Source organism: Arvicanthis niloticus, chromosome X (genome assembly GCF_011762505.2).
Source record: "Arvicanthis niloticus isolate mArvNil1 chromosome X, mArvNil1.pat.X, whole genome shotgun sequence".
NCBI lineage: Eukaryota > Metazoa > Chordata > Mammalia > Rodentia > Muridae > Arvicanthis > Arvicanthis niloticus.
Window position 1 is genome coordinate 3,964,263 of NC_047679.1, and position 15,559 is coordinate 3,979,821.

General features: G+C 38.6%; 1 protein-coding gene across 1 annotated transcript in view; it reads left to right on the forward strand.

The window, feature by feature from the left end:
• Efhc2 (EF-hand domain containing 2) overlaps positions 1-15,559 on the forward strand; it is a 173,111-nt gene that overhangs the window by 137,799 nt on the left and 19,753 nt on the right. The window contains exons 12-13 of the mRNA XM_034485609.2: positions 6,135-6,332; positions 7,688-7,780. Coding sequence (XP_034341500.1) covers positions 6,135-6,332; positions 7,688-7,780 — 291 coding nt within the window. The remainder of the gene's footprint in view (positions 1-6,134; positions 6,333-7,687; positions 7,781-15,559) is intronic.

Consider the following 15,559-nt stretch of genomic DNA (forward strand, 5'->3'; position numbering starts at 1 on the left):
TTTTACAGTTTAGAGCTCCCCAACTCCCACTAAACCACACCATTTCCCAGTTCAAAACAGGTTCCTGGCTTTGTGAGGCAGAGATGACTTTCTTATAGTCCCAAGTGATCCTCTTCCCTTTGCCTCCCTTCCGACCTCTTTGACTTTGGAGGCCAGGTTATCATGTTGCATAGCTTTTGAGAAAATCATTTAACAGCATATGTTCCTAAATGCATCCTGTGAAGATGGTACAGCCTAGCTGTGAAGATGTACAGCCTAGCTGTGAAGATGGTAATAGCCTATCTCTAGTGAGGCTGATGAGCTTAGTAAATGGCTTTGAAATACCGTCAGGCCTTAGCAGAGTCTCTGGTTGTGTATTTCTGTTAGCCCCATTTCAATGTATGGTTTCATCTCTCTTTCACCTGACAGATATTCTGCCAGCTCCTCTGCCACCCTCTACTGTCTGGCAAAGTCTTCTTCCAACAGTATGCCATGCAGGGATAGTAATAACAGTAAAGTGGGGATTTCTTTGGCTTTCAGGTAGCGGGAAAGCCTAAGGGAGTATAAGATGTGAGCAGCCATGTGTAACTTCTGATTAGAGGAAGCAGAAACATATTTTATTTGATGAATATCAAGTTGAAAGAAATGAGAAAGGTTGCTAACAGTAATCAAAACTGCTGCTTGCTTTAATTTAGGTTCAACCTGATTTTTTGTCACCAGTCCTTAGAGCCCAAGGCTTAGGCTCTTGAGGCCTTGTTTATGCTGAAACTCATTTTTAAAAAGTTTATTTGAAAGGCATTGCTTAGAATTTAATGATTTGATATGTAAGAAAATATCCCAAGGTCTAAACCTTTAAAATGAAGTCTTGATTCACCGTTGCTTGACGAGATGACTCTAATGGAATTAAAGCTTGTCAAACTGTTTAACATTTCGTGTTTCAAAATTCTGCAGTTACCTCACTACCCGCCAACAGCTTGGCATTCCTTTTTTCCGTCTTATGATTTTAGTTACAAAACCAGAATCATGTCAGTTAGTATACTTTCTAATAGTAACTAAATAATACTGTTATTAGCATGGTATTAAACTGTAGAAAATGTGGGTGCTAGGAATGTAGTACAGTCTTGGTAAAGACAAAAGTAATTGGATATTGGAATATTTAAGATACTTAATATTAATCATCAAGATAAATAGAGTTAGTAGGTGAGTTGTTTTTTAAAATTGTTTTATTTGTGTGCTTGTGTGTGTTTGTGCACATGACTGCAATGTGCATGGAGACCAGAATGTGCATGAGCACCAGATCTCCTGGGGCTAGTGTTCCAGGCAGTTTGTGGGTGCCAGGAAATATACTTGGTTCCTCTTGCAAGAGCTAACTGTACATGCTATTAACTGCTGAACTGCCTACTAGGTAGGTTTTAAAGGATATTTTCATTTTTTCTCAGTGACTGGATAGGAAGTGGTGAGGTGAAATGTCAGTCTCAGGTCTTATTTGAGGATTTCTGGATGTTTAGGTGAGAACTGGCTATGATTGGTGGAAACTACATATTAGTTTTATGGCTTTGCAAAGCCAAAGTGGAGTGTGAAGAAAACAGGTTAACAGTTCCTTAATAGCTTAAACATTGATTACTGTACAATCCAGACATTGTATTCCTGAGTACATGTAGTCCCTCCAAGCTGGAACCAGGTGCCCAGTTCAGGATGACAGCATATATCTGTAATCCTAGTACTTGGGAGGCTGAAGCAGGTGGATTATTGTGAATTAGAGACCAGTCTGGACTACAAAATGCATTCAAGACTAACCTGGGTTATGTAGCAAAACTCTTATCTCAAAGCAAGACTAAACAAAGCAGGTATTCAAACAAAACCTTGTACACAAGTATTCATGGTAGCACTGTTTACACTAGCAAAGGGTGGCAGCAATTTAGATATTTGTGAATAAGCCAATAAGAAAAACATAGTATATTCATACAATGAGATATTATTCCAACATAAAGAATCAAGTACTTAGACATGCTACCATGTAGGTGAACCTTGAAAACATTGTGTTTCATGAAAGAACCCAATAACAAAAGCATACATATGATTCTATTTTATATGAAATATGAAAATTTGGCAAATCTGCAAAGACAGCTAATTAAGGGCTTCCAGGTAGGGGAGAAAGTTGGTAGGACTAAGGAAAGAATAGCTGCTAAATGGGTAGGGTGTTCTTTAAGGTGACCTAATATAGCCTTACTCATAGCCTAAATGTCAAGAATTGTACATTTTATGCTTTTATTACTGCACTACAATACAAAGTAGAATATACTATTTTGCAAAGATTTTCTAATTTTTCTTGTCAAGTTTGTTGAAGTTTGGCAAGATGTTTTGAATTCCAAAGAACATGGGAAATACAGGAGAAAATAGCAGCGGCTACCATTTGGACATTTGTGTGATGAGGCATGGACATCCGGGTACAGATCCTGGGGTGGTGTCCCAATTCTCCCTCTACAGCAGCCATACAGGCAGCACTGCAGGGCTCTGGACTGGGCCTCTGTTTCTACTGTGGGGGTGTCTTGGTTGTATAGCTCTCACATAAAGCCATGGAATGCTGTGAGATACTGAGCTATTTAAAACAAGCATACAAGGAACCCAACAGATATAAATTTGAGCTGCAGTGAAGCCAGGATAATTTCAGTTTATGTAATAAAAAGGAAAATAAACTTTTATGATCTGGAGGTGCTATAATAAGTTTAGTTAGAAATGTATTGAAAGTTTCTAGCTACTGCTGTGCATGCCTTTTTTCTCTCCTCCCTTTCTTCCTTCCTTCCTCCCTTCCCTTCTTTGTTCTTTTCTCTTAACTCCTTCCCTCTCTCTCTTCCTGTCTTCCATCCCTTCTTCCTTCCTTTAGACCTTCCTTTCTGTTGTAGGGGTATACCACTTACTCCTCTTCATGCTATGTTCTATTTTCCAGAGTGAAAGGAGTATTTTCCTATTGCAGAGACCCAGAAAAAGTAAAAATATATTTTATAAAAAGGAAGCAATCAGAGATAATGCCCTTGATGTTTTACACAAATATGTCCCGTGATTGTTGGTTTTTTCCCATGCTATATAGCCACTTATATATGGAGTTTTATTGGGATCACACTATGCTTACCCATAGAGCAGCAGCACTATGAGTTTCGTTGATACCAAGAGGCACAATATTAATGCTGTCTCCTTTTATGCACCTTCATGAGTGCTTATTTCATTTCAAGTGCAGTTAATGATCCAGGTCTCTTCTTGCAAACACTCTCCGATGTTCAGTTAGTCCTTTGTCATGGATACTTAGTGACTCAGAGTTTCTAAAATTGTGTTGACTAAGTTCAGTTCTCAAAAAAGAAGTTAATAAGATGTCTTATTGTAATTTTCTGTTTCTATAACAAACTACCTAAGACTTAGTGGTTTACAAAGAAGCATATTTATCTGGGAGTTTTGGAGACTGGGAGACTAAGACTGGGATGCTGCTATGTGATAAGGGTCTTTCTTTGTTTGCACCATAACATGACAGATGGTATCACATAGCATGGCAGAGGAAGTATATTAGCTCAGGGCTCTGTTCTTCCTTTTATGAAGCCACTAACACCTTCTGGGTAGCCCATCCTCATGAGATTACCTAACCCTAACTCCCTCTCCTAAAAACAGCAGCATTTATTTGGAGATTTAAGTTTCAACACATGAATTTGGGGGGAGATAATCAAATAATAGCATGGACTACAAAGAAAAAAGTGGTCCATACAAACTCATCTTAAGGCTGGAGATCATTAATAGAGTTCTTGCCTAACATGTGCAAGGAACTAGCTCTGATTCCTAGCTCTGCAAGCACATACAGTTCAGTTCAAATCTCTTGTTCTTTAAGGAAGTTTTTTCTTTTTTTTTTCTAAGCCTCTCTTCTATCGGTCTGTATCATGTTCTGGCAGAAGAGTACATAGAGTAATACACAGGGACATAGTTCTTGAGGCCAGATACTTAGGTTCCCATTCTAGCTCTTAGAAAACTGAGCAGATTACTTCACATATTCACATCTGTAAAATATGAAAAATAGTATCAACCTCTTAGGTCTGGGGAGACAATCTGTGCCAAATGCGTCTCTAGCACAGGACCTGGTATATTGCTCCTTGACTTAGTTAGGGTTTTACTGCTGTGAACAGACACCATGACCAAGGCAACTCTTATAAAGTACAACATTTAATTGGGCTGGGTTACAGGTTTAGAGGGTCCATTCATTATCTTCAAGGCAGGATCATGGCAGTATCCAGGCAGACATGGTAGAGGAGGAGCTGAGAGTTCTATATCTTCATCTGAAGGCTGCTAGCAGAATACTGACTTCCAGGCAGCTAGGATGAGAGTCTTATAGCCCACCCCCACAGTGGCACACCTACTTCAACAGGGCCACACTATTAAAGTGCCACTCCCTGGGCTGAGTATATATAAACCATTATACAATTCTTCAGCAAACAGTGGAAGTTGTTATTGCTGTTACTTCTTTTATTTGGTCCTGCTAGCTTATGGCCCTGAGAGATCATCTGATGCTTAGCGACCCTAAGTGCAGTATAGAGTTTGAGAAATTCATGTGGCAATGTACCTTTCATAGGGTTTCCCACAAAGAATATTCCTTGTTAATAGTACTGATTGATTTGTCCTGAATTACTGAATATGAGGTATTCTATGTATTGATTTGGGCCTCCATTAAAAATACAAAACTAAGCAGAAAGAGCTCAATAGCCTGAGCTGTATGTAAAATGAAGGATTCCAGAACAGGAAATTCATGATTAGGATAACCTTGCATTCATTCATTCATTCATTCATTTATATTTTCTCATTCATATTCCCCAACCTCTTTCCTCTATGTATATGTGTGATATAGGATTTCTCTATGTAGCTCAGGTTGGCCTTGAACTCCTAGGAATTCTCCTGCCTCAGCCTCCCCAACCCTTCTAAGTGTTCCACCATACATAGCTTTCTGAGATCCTTAATTGATAATGATAATGACCAGAAATATCCAAAAGAACTAAAGGCTATTAATCTGAAAGATCCAACTATAATAGAAGAACAAATGAAATCTCTTTTTCCTGTGTTTACTTGGGACTCTTGAGGACTGAATTATTTCCAGTAAGTCAGTTTTCTTGTGGAAGTTTATTCATGTAACCCCCATGACATTTTTCAGTTTAATGATTTTAATTTAGCTCTTCCTAGTGTAGGCTGCACAATTTATAGCTTTCCTACAGATGATGTATCGAAAACAGTACCGACAGATGATGAGGAGGCTTTGCATCCTCATCATTGGTAGTATGTTCTTATTGTTGTCTTGCTTCTTTAGCACAGTTAAATAATCTCAGTGCCATTTGTCTTTTAAAGAGTCAGACAGCTGAACTCGTACATGATTCTTCTAAGTTTTTTCTCATTGCCAGAGTGTATTTTTTTTTTTTTTTTTTTTTTTTTTTAATTTTGGCAAAAGAAATGTTAACTTTTCCCATCTTCAAAATATCCTTCTAGTTTATTGACTTACAAATCCAGTGCCCTGGGAAAACAGAAAGCCAAGTCAGTTAATATTTCTTATAAGGAAGATGACAAGACATTGAACCAAGTTATATAGTTAGTGACAGGTATTAAAACAACTAACATCCTCATTGCAGATTATTCTCAAAGTGAACAAAATATTTTATTTATATAGTATGATGCTTATTATTTTCCATGATAGCATTGGTGTCATTTTCATGCTCCTAAATTAAGATATGAATTAAGGCAAAGAAAATAGTTGCTGGGCCTGATAGCACATGTCTGTAATCTGACCTAATTGGGAGCTGAGGCAGGAGGATCTCAAATTCAAGGCCTGCCTTGAATATAGAGTGAATTCAAGGCTAGCCTAAGTAAACTGGGAGAACCTCTATCTCAAAAGGATAATAATGATAACAATAATAAAAGGACGAAGGTTATAGCCCAATGTTAAAAGGTTTATTTCTCATGTCAGAGGCCTGGATTCAATTCTTAGTGCTGAAAAAGGAAGGAAAAATTCAAAATAACAAAAAAATGTTTCCCTGAGACATAGTAAAAGTTTTATAAAATGGAATTTCAACATGATTAACAGAAAATATTCTTCTATGTCTTTTTTGTGAATGTTGTTCCTTCTACTTTATTTGTAGAGATATCCTGATGAGCATCACTATGGGGAAGCTTATAGACCAGGAGCTCATAACTATTGCACGCCACTACCGTGTCCCGGACATTATAGATCCAGACTTAACATACTTAATTGCACAGGCCCATGAAAAGTTCAAGAAAAATATGTTTGAAAACTTTGACATGTTCGTTTATCACTGTGTGTATGAAGACAGAGAAAAGTAAGTTTTGTTTTTATTGAGTCTAATAAATCACTTAAGTTTATGTGAACTTAAGTAGTAAATAAATTTATGTATCTTTATGAAAGAGGGCAAAGATAAAACTGACATATTTCATTATACTGAACTATCTTAAGATAGCAAAACTATCTTAAATCATAGGAGACAGGACAGATAGAGGAGATCTTCTATCTTTAAAATGAATAGATTTGTTGCCCTCTTTCATTTTCTTTTGTTTCTAAGGTGCTTTTGACTAAAATAGAGTAATCAAAGATGTTACAGGATGTAATGGTGAGCTGTCATTGTTCTCTTATTTTGCTACTAACTAGGATTTATAAACTGTGTCTTTTATAATACATAGGGCAGAGACCTTGCAAATAAACTTTCTATGGATTTGGGGGGCCACTATTTCCTTTTACAAAATAATGAAGCTCTGTGGGATCTACTTCTAATGCACTGTTCATATCTGTTCAGTTTTGCTAGGTCTTTAAAAAACTTTTCATTTACAAAAGTTTTTGTTTTTATTTGTGTGTTTTTGATATTGTTACTTTATGCATATCACTGTAGCACTGTGGAGGTCACAAGAGGGTTCTGGATCCCCTGGAGCTGGAGTTACAGGTGGTTTTGAGTCACCAACATGGGTTCTGGGAGCCTCTGGGGAAACAGCAAGCATTTTTAACCACTGAGCCATCTCTTGAGCTCCAGATTACTTTTTTATACACAGCTTGATATATGTTTGGATTCTAGATCTCAACATCTTTATTGCAAAAAAAAAAGAACTCATTTTATTTTCTTTTGGCTTCTAATTTTGTGTGTTCATAAGAGAACACTGGTTGACTGAAAGCACTGGAAAAATTATTCTGTGTGAAGTAACCTTTGGGTCTTCTGTAGAGAGCATGACTTGATTCTGAGAAAATTCAAGTGAAGGCCCCAGTTAGGTTTGGGTCCAAGGAAAAGTCCAGAAAAATATCCCCAAGTCATATTATACTTGTGTTGGAGGCTCTTAATGACTATCTAATTAGGAAATATTTTCAAATATCAGAATCAATTTGACTGGTGGTCAGAAATGCAGATCAATTAATTAGAGCACCACTCATGGCTACAGCTTTAATATACTGTACCTAACCAAGGGTTGAAGTCTGAATCTTGAAAGGCTTTTTTGAGAATAGTCTGGTTAATTCCAAAGTGGAAACCACTGATGAAATGCAATATGACTGTTTTTCTTTTCTTTCAAGTCTAATGCTAGTTTTGATATTTACATTTTAGAATATATCTCATTTATATTTTCCCTATAGCACGTAATTCTTATTAACATGACATACAATTCTTAAAAGCACATTTAATTTCTTTGAATACAGAAAAGGTGTATTACCCACCAAAGACATCAGAAGAATGTGCAAGTCTTTCAGGCTACCTTTGAGTGATGACTTTCTAGATTGCTTACTGTCCAGGTAAGTGAAGATCCCCTTTTGAAGGAGACTGAACTTAATGTTTTTATTTGGGGGGACTATATTTAATTATTTTTGACCTTTGCCCTTGATTGTTTTGATCATATTATTGATAGCCTACTTCTGTATAAGTATTATGAAGCAAAACTTAGCCATGACTTTAATTCTTAAAATGAATGACTGTTGGGAATTATTATTTCATCTTTTGGACATTAATGTGTACATACACATGGGTTCCTGTGGCAAAATGAAATGTATCCCTTTATTTGTTATGATATCACCATAAAATTTAGGTCAGGCTTTTAAAAGCAATAGTTACTGGTGTCTAAAGACATGTAGAACAAAGACCTAGGATTATGAACATTGGCTTGTCTCCTTTGCCTCATTCTCTAGAGCCAGGCAAAGAACAGATGATGTTGCCATGAAAGGCACTGTCACCATACTGTCATATTTATATCATTTATGCTTCCTATGCCATTAGTCCAAGGTCTCTTGATCTCTGACTAATATATCTTGATCATTCTGACATTTTTTTCCTTTGTGACAGATATGATCATTGCTTTAGATGCAGTATTTCATTACCTTTTGAAAACAACTTACAGTAGACAGAACTATTACCACTCTATTTGTACATGAGATGTTGAAGTTTAGAGAAAAATGGTATTTTTCCCAAGGTTACAATATTCTAGAAGAAAATCTATAACCTGACCATTGAACTTTCCAGTTCTTGCCCCTTGTTTCTGAGACTTTTGAATCATTGTCTACACATAACCAGCATATTAGGATGCTTTGACAATTCCGTCTTCGTTCCCTGCCTTCACAGACTCATTCTTTTCCATTATCACCACTCTCATTCTGACCCACATATCTTCCTGCCAGGTGCAGGGGTTCACTATTGATCTTCTACCAATCTCTGCAGTTCTATTTCTGTTTTTATACACAGCAGCTAAGGACATTCTAGAAGCAAAAATGTCCGTGTGTTGCCCTTTTTACATGTCTGTGCTATTTCTTTGTTGTGTATAGAAAGATCAGTTATTCTGTCCTTGGCTCAGACCTTTTTGTTGAAGTATGTTCTCAAACAGGTGTACTGAAGAGTCTTTATATGAGATAAAACGTGTAAGTAAAGGGAAGATAAAAATAATCTCCTATGCTGGGGAACTGGCATCTAAGGTATCAGGAGAGGAAACTAGAGGAACCCAATTTAGGTAGATGTATGTGTTCAATTAACTGACCTAGAGGAATTCTCTAGAGAATCACCACCATGTATTCTTCTTTTTTCTTTTTTTGATTGCTATCTTGTTTAGATGTATTCCCTTTTATTTGCTAGTAGCAGTGTTGAGGGGAAGTAGGTCATCCTGGTATAAAGTAGCCAAACTAAAGTAGACAACCAGGAGTCTCAAATTCTCTATAGTCATCATGTTCCCAAGGTTTCCAGTTTCTTACCCATAATCCAGAGAAATGGGTCATCTAACATTTATTTGTACATATATCCTCTAGCTTCCAACTTTTTTTTTTGTTTTCTCTGGCTGTTTCTTCAGTAGGAAATAGCAGCACAAACATGGAGCTCTCATATATGCTTAGCTGGTGATTGCAGTGATTTTTTTTTTCCCGAAGAATTCTTAAAATTCTGTATGTTTTCTTTTGTTCCTTAAATAGCAATAAAGAGTGTTGACTTGACTCTTGGTCTATTCACATGTGAATACCTACTTCTAACATTTTTTATTTACCACCTGTGAACAAGGAACAAACTGCCTGCCCAATCTTACCAGTCTGGGCATTTCATGTTGTCTCTTGAGTTCTTTGAACCACTTCTGGCTGTGCAATCTTATATAAGCGTTTTGACCTGTCCAAATCTCAAATCCCTTCCCTAAAATGGATTATCAATTTACATCCTAGTATTTCCATCCTGTAAGCTCTGAAGACTCACTGAGGTACATGACACAGCACTTGGTACTGTCTCTTGGCTGAAAACTAGGAGCAAAGCTAAGCCAGAGGTCACAGTTCATAAGGTGAACCTCAAAACTGAACTGGAAGGAGCCTGTATCTATTATGCTGGGAGCCCTGTTTGGTGATAGTTGGATCTGGATGCCTTTCATACATTAAACTGTCTCCTAGTCAGGAAGCTGCAGATCTTTATTAGATTACCTCTTGATGAGTTTGAGGATGGGTTCTGCTAGCGAGTCCAGTGATGTGGGAGCCTGGCCCTGCAGGACCCAGAGTTCATACACAATGCTAAGGCCACCAACCCATCATCCTCCCATTCTCTCAGCAGACTATTTTGTCTTTGCCTTTATGATTTGACATTAAATTCAAAAAGACTCTTCTGCAACTTGTTTTGAAATCTGTCTCAATCTCTGCCTCCAAGGCTGGCTTAGCTGAGGAGGTCATTCCTCTCTGCTGCTGAACAGCCCATGTTCAGTCTAACTTTGCTTCTAATTGTGCAGTGACCCTTCTTCATACTCAGGGGAAACTTCAGACTAATCAGATTAGAAAATGGCTCATTCCCATTCCCCTCTCCATCCAATGTGCCCTGCCATGATTTGGGTCACATGCTTGGTGTTTTGCGTCATCTCCGCAGATTCCTTTCAAAGACTGCCCTAATTCCTAATGGGCCCATCAGCCTGCAGCTTACATTTAGATTCTGCATTCTTATTGTTCCCCACAGACTGCACAAGGCTTTACAGAGCCTTGACGAGAGTCTCTTGTCTGCATAGCCTTCCTCATGGCATGTTAAACCAGAACCCCCTTTGACGTCTGCAGTCTCCCATGGGAGGCAGGCATGGAGCTTGTTGTTTTTGCTCCATGCACACACTGTGCCCAGGGTTGGAGACGATTACCTGCCTTATAGTGAGGCTGGGTAGCTGCTGAGATATGTGAATTCAGATCACAAAATGAAAAGCACAGTGGCTACAGGATAGGGTTCTTTCTTTTACCTAATGACAGCTACCTAGGCATTTACCCTACCCCTGTGTTTGGTGGCAAGATTTCTCTTTTGTTTCATTTCCTTTGTCCTTAGAACTCAGCTAGGTGTTTTGCTTATTAGTACAACTAAAGATGCAGTGTGGACTTCACAGTCTTCTCATTGGCAGTTGATTCAGGCCCCAGCAGTTTGTGTTATAAGAGCTGGTATGAATTCATCTTTATCACTACCTAAGTTCATTTCACTAATGCAGAGTATTAGACTTCCGGTCTATGTAGTGGTGGCTAGTACCCATTAATAACAAACAGTAGTGACAGTTTGTATTGACATAGTGTTACGAACCCAAGAACACTTGGTGAAGAGCATGTTAAAAGCTGTATTTTAATTGATGATGGGCCTTATTCATCATTTCATAATTGCAAGCTTTGAGATATGAGGAAAGTCACTGAAAAAGGGTGTTCAATGCCAAGGTGAATTTTAAACAGCGTTGTAACTTCAGTATGATACTAAAGCCTTGCTTCTACTCAAGCTCCTAGAGATAGGACTCTGACCCCTTCATGTTTGAAGCCTTGGAGACTTGTTCTTTGCTGGAACATTGTATGTGTCTTGAATCCGCCATACCTAACTCTAAAACCCAACTCAGCTGCTCACTAGCTATGTGGTCTTTATTTATTCAACCTCCATGAATCTACGTTTAGATGCGAATGTCTTTAAGTACTTTGAGCAAGATATTTTGCTTCTTAAACCTCAAAAGATGGAGGGAAATCTTAGGTCATTTCATCTTGTGTTCCTCGTAGAACTAGAGAGTAAAGAAGATGGCCTTCTCTAATTTTGACCTTCTGAAACTAGATGGAGAATTCAACTGCAGTCTTCTCTCAGCAGCTCTGCCACAAGCTAGTCTTTTATGGCTGGCTTTGGGTCCCATGGAATGCCTTAGAACTGGCCTCCCAAGAGAGCTGGTGCCTCATCCAGAAAGATCAGTTAAAATGGAAAAAGTTAACAAGGCTTTAAAAATCATCTCATTATGCTTTGCCCAGCCCTGCCCCCTCTTAGAGGCAGGGCTCAGTCTCAGGCAATTTTCCCCAGCAATACCTGCCAGTGGGGCTGACAGGCAAGCATTGAGCCATGTGGCTATTGTCTCACAATGTTCGCTGTACTCTTGAGGGCATCGTAAAGGAGCGCATGTTCTCTCTTCCTGTTTCTTCTACTGCTCCCTTCCCTCTGTCCCCTTCACTCCTTACCTTTATCCCCACTTTGTTAAATATGCATACCCACCCAGGGCCTCTCTGTAGATTTGAATGCAGGGTGACTTGAAAAAAATCTAAGCGAATCCCACACCACGTAGAGTCAATCAACAGAGAATTGACTATCTGTATAGTCCATATTTGGCAGCCATTACCTACCTTACCAGGCACCTCTAAAATTTCCATTTAGAGATGGAGCTACTTAGAAATAGCCAATTTCTTACTGTCAGCCCAAGTAATGCTTATCTTGTCAATTGCATCCACCGCAGTGGCCCAGAGCTTCTCCTTTCTTGTGTGTCTAGCATCACAGAGTTCCCCCAGGTATTTCAGAGCACACTTCCTGGATTCTGCAGTAAGGGACACAAACCAAGTGCGATTAAGAGTCAAAGTGGGGCTTCACTGCCTTCCCCTCTCTTCTGGACCATTTTCTAAGCAGTGAGGTAGCCAGTATAGCAGAAGAAGGGGCAGGTACATCTTTGGTGAAATACAGAGCCCACTAACCCTTCCCCTCTGTGGAGGGTGAACATAAAGCGGCACATTATTCCCTGTGGCGAGGAGGTGGCTGGCTTATGCAGTTTTCAAACTATTCATCGTTCTTGGGAGAGGGAGCATGAGCATCAGGCAAACATCCCATTAGACTCGCTTCTAAGAACTCCCACCTAGCAAGGCCTGGGAGGCATGTTTGAGGGTTCTTATTTTGTAGAGAGGAACAAGAGAGACTGCCTTCCCTCCCCCTTCCTCCACAAACATGTCTCTTAGTTTGTGTAGGGAAGGAAATGGTGGATTGCTAGAGCATCAAAGGGAAAGAAGAATTTATGGAGGCTTTAGGAAAACACTTTAGCAGTGTGAGCTGGCACTTGAATGTAAGGAGGCTGACTTTTTAACAAGCATAGAAACACTTAAAAGCCAGAATTAGCCTTGCCCTTTAGGGCAGTCACCCTGGAAGGCTATGCACTGATTTCAACAATGTTGCCATAGAAAGTTCTTCTTTGGAATTGGCTTCAAAGCCCTTTTCAAATGAGTTTCTTCCTGAGTGGCAAATCTCCATCCTTTGACTATAGATCACAGTTTTAGCAAAACCAAATGTCCTTTGGTGAGGAGTGAAGTAGAAAACTCAGGTGGAGAATCTGGACCATGTTTTGGATCAAAAGACAGATGCAATTGTAAAATGTAATCTATTTTCTATGAGATCCATAGGCTTTTCCAAAACCCTTTGAAAGGATGTTTGAGACTTGGCAAGTGGTTCCATTAGTCATCAGACAAAGAGGCCTCCATGATGAGTGACAAAATCAATAACTTTTGGGGCAGCTTTTCAGTTGTGAGTAACCTGCTTGGCCTCACTCCCCTGATATTCAAACCTTTCTTCATTTTGGAACTGTTTCCTTTCTCCTCAAAACTGTCCTGGTTTTAATGCCAAAAGGGCCTCATCTCTAGATTTCCCCTTACATTCTTATATCAAAACATGATAGATATTGAATGGAAATATATACTATAATAACAAATGATGGCATGAAAAAAACTCACCACATCAGTGGTCCAAAGAAGAAGCTATACTCAGAATTTAGGAGCAGGAAAGAACACAGAAAGACTAATTCCAAGGGGACAGGATCCCAACTAGAAGTGTCCCTGACTTTTTAAGACTTACTCCTACATTTACTACTGGGAGAAGATGTCACTTCATCTGTTTTTAATGCCCTTTAAATTTTTATTTGTATAAAAATGATACATGCTTAGAGTCAATGTAACGTAATCATCAGTGGGGCTTAAAAAAAAAAAACAGTTATAATCAGCCATGGTAAACCCTTCTAACTATTTCTGCAATTAATAGAGTAGCATGCACATACCACTATGTGTTTTATGTATTTTATGTATTTTTATGTATTTTGATTTATCAAATTCGTCCATAATACTTACTAACCTACTATTTTGATGATGACTGAGAAGTTAGCATAATTGTGATTCTATTATTATTTTTATTTCTGTGTGCTCTAAAGATAGTTTCTTTATTCCTAGTGTTCTGGAAGTTTATGGTGGAACTTCGTAGGTGTACATGTAGTATGTTTTCTACCTTTTGGGATCTTCTAGCTTGGAAACACTTCTATTTGTTGCTGATAAGTTTTCTACTAATACTTTTCTCTATTCCTCCTGTGATAAATTTCAGTCTATCAAGTTTGGATATTTTGTCCCCTCAGGTTTCTCATTTTAATTGTGATTTTTTTTAATTAAGGGATTTCTTCATTTTATATTATAACTTTTCGATGGAGTCATCTTATTCCTACCATATTTTTAATGCCAAGAACATGTTTAGGTCATATGCTCCTTTCTTGTAGTCTTCTGTGTTCTTTTCAGGAACACAATGTATTTCCTTATTTCCTTGCTATCTGCTTCCCAACCAGTTTTTATTTTTCTAGTTTCTTTCTTTTCCCTTGTTGTCCATTTGATTTCTGTCCTTAATGTTAGATGCTTAGTGGGGACAGGAAATGTCTTATCGACAGTGAGCTTCGTTGCACAAACTAGATCCTATCACTCCGTCTTCAATAGGGAGTACCCAGAAATAGGAATCTGGAGATTTCTTCAGAACCATCCATAGTATTGTGAGAAAAATCTTGTGTGTGTGTGTGTGTGTGTGTGTGTGTGTGTGTGTGTTTTGCTGCAGTAAGAGGAAGGATGGATTGAGAGAGGGAAGGAGAGCCTAAACATGGTCATTGATATTCTAGAAGTGGGAAGGGGTTAGGAAGGGAGCAGGTCATTCTTTTTTTGTTGTTTCATTTTATTTTTAATATTGTGTTACATTTTCTAATAATTTATTTTTTCATTTACTTTACATCCCAATCACAGTCCTCCTCCCAGTCCCATCCTTATAAATCTTTCTCCCCATTACTTCTTCCCCTTCTTTGAGGGGGAGACTCCCCTTGGGTACTTCCCCATCCTGGGACATCTAGTCCTAGTAGGTCTAGGCACATCCTCTCCCACTGAGGCCTAACCATACAGTCCAGGTAAGGGGAAGAGGATCCAATCGCAGGAAACAGATCAAGACAGCCCCTGCTTCACTTGTTAGGGGACCTACACGAATGCCAAGATTCACATTTGCTACAAATGTGTAGGGGACCTAGGTTTACCCTTGCATTGGGAGATGATCATTCTTAAATTCAGGATGTAATGTTCTCCTCTGCCTCCATATGCTCCACCTCCCTTCTTTGGCTTCTTTAATTTCTCTGAAGCTAAAACCTTTCCCCACTACTACACAGGGAAAGATACTTAGAGGTTTCACTACTTGTGCCTTCAACCAATCCTTGGTTTCAGTGTCAGGCTTTATTTCTGCTTGACTAATGCATAGTTTATTCCCTGAATGTCTGGAGACGTCTGTGGGATACTGAGTATCTGGGCTCCCCTTCTTGGTCACATAGTGCTTCAGCTTTTATTCTTCTGCTCTGCCAAATCTGATGTTAATCCTGGATCTGCTTTTCATTTTGCAGCACATTTGAAATCCCTTTTCCATTGTTGTGCTCCATACTCCCCAGCTGTCTTTGCCATTTTGTATATTCCTTTTGTATTCCTGTGTTTTTCTTTATAGGTAAAAGGTGAGACTTGGTATAAAAGAGACAGAAAAATTAGTGT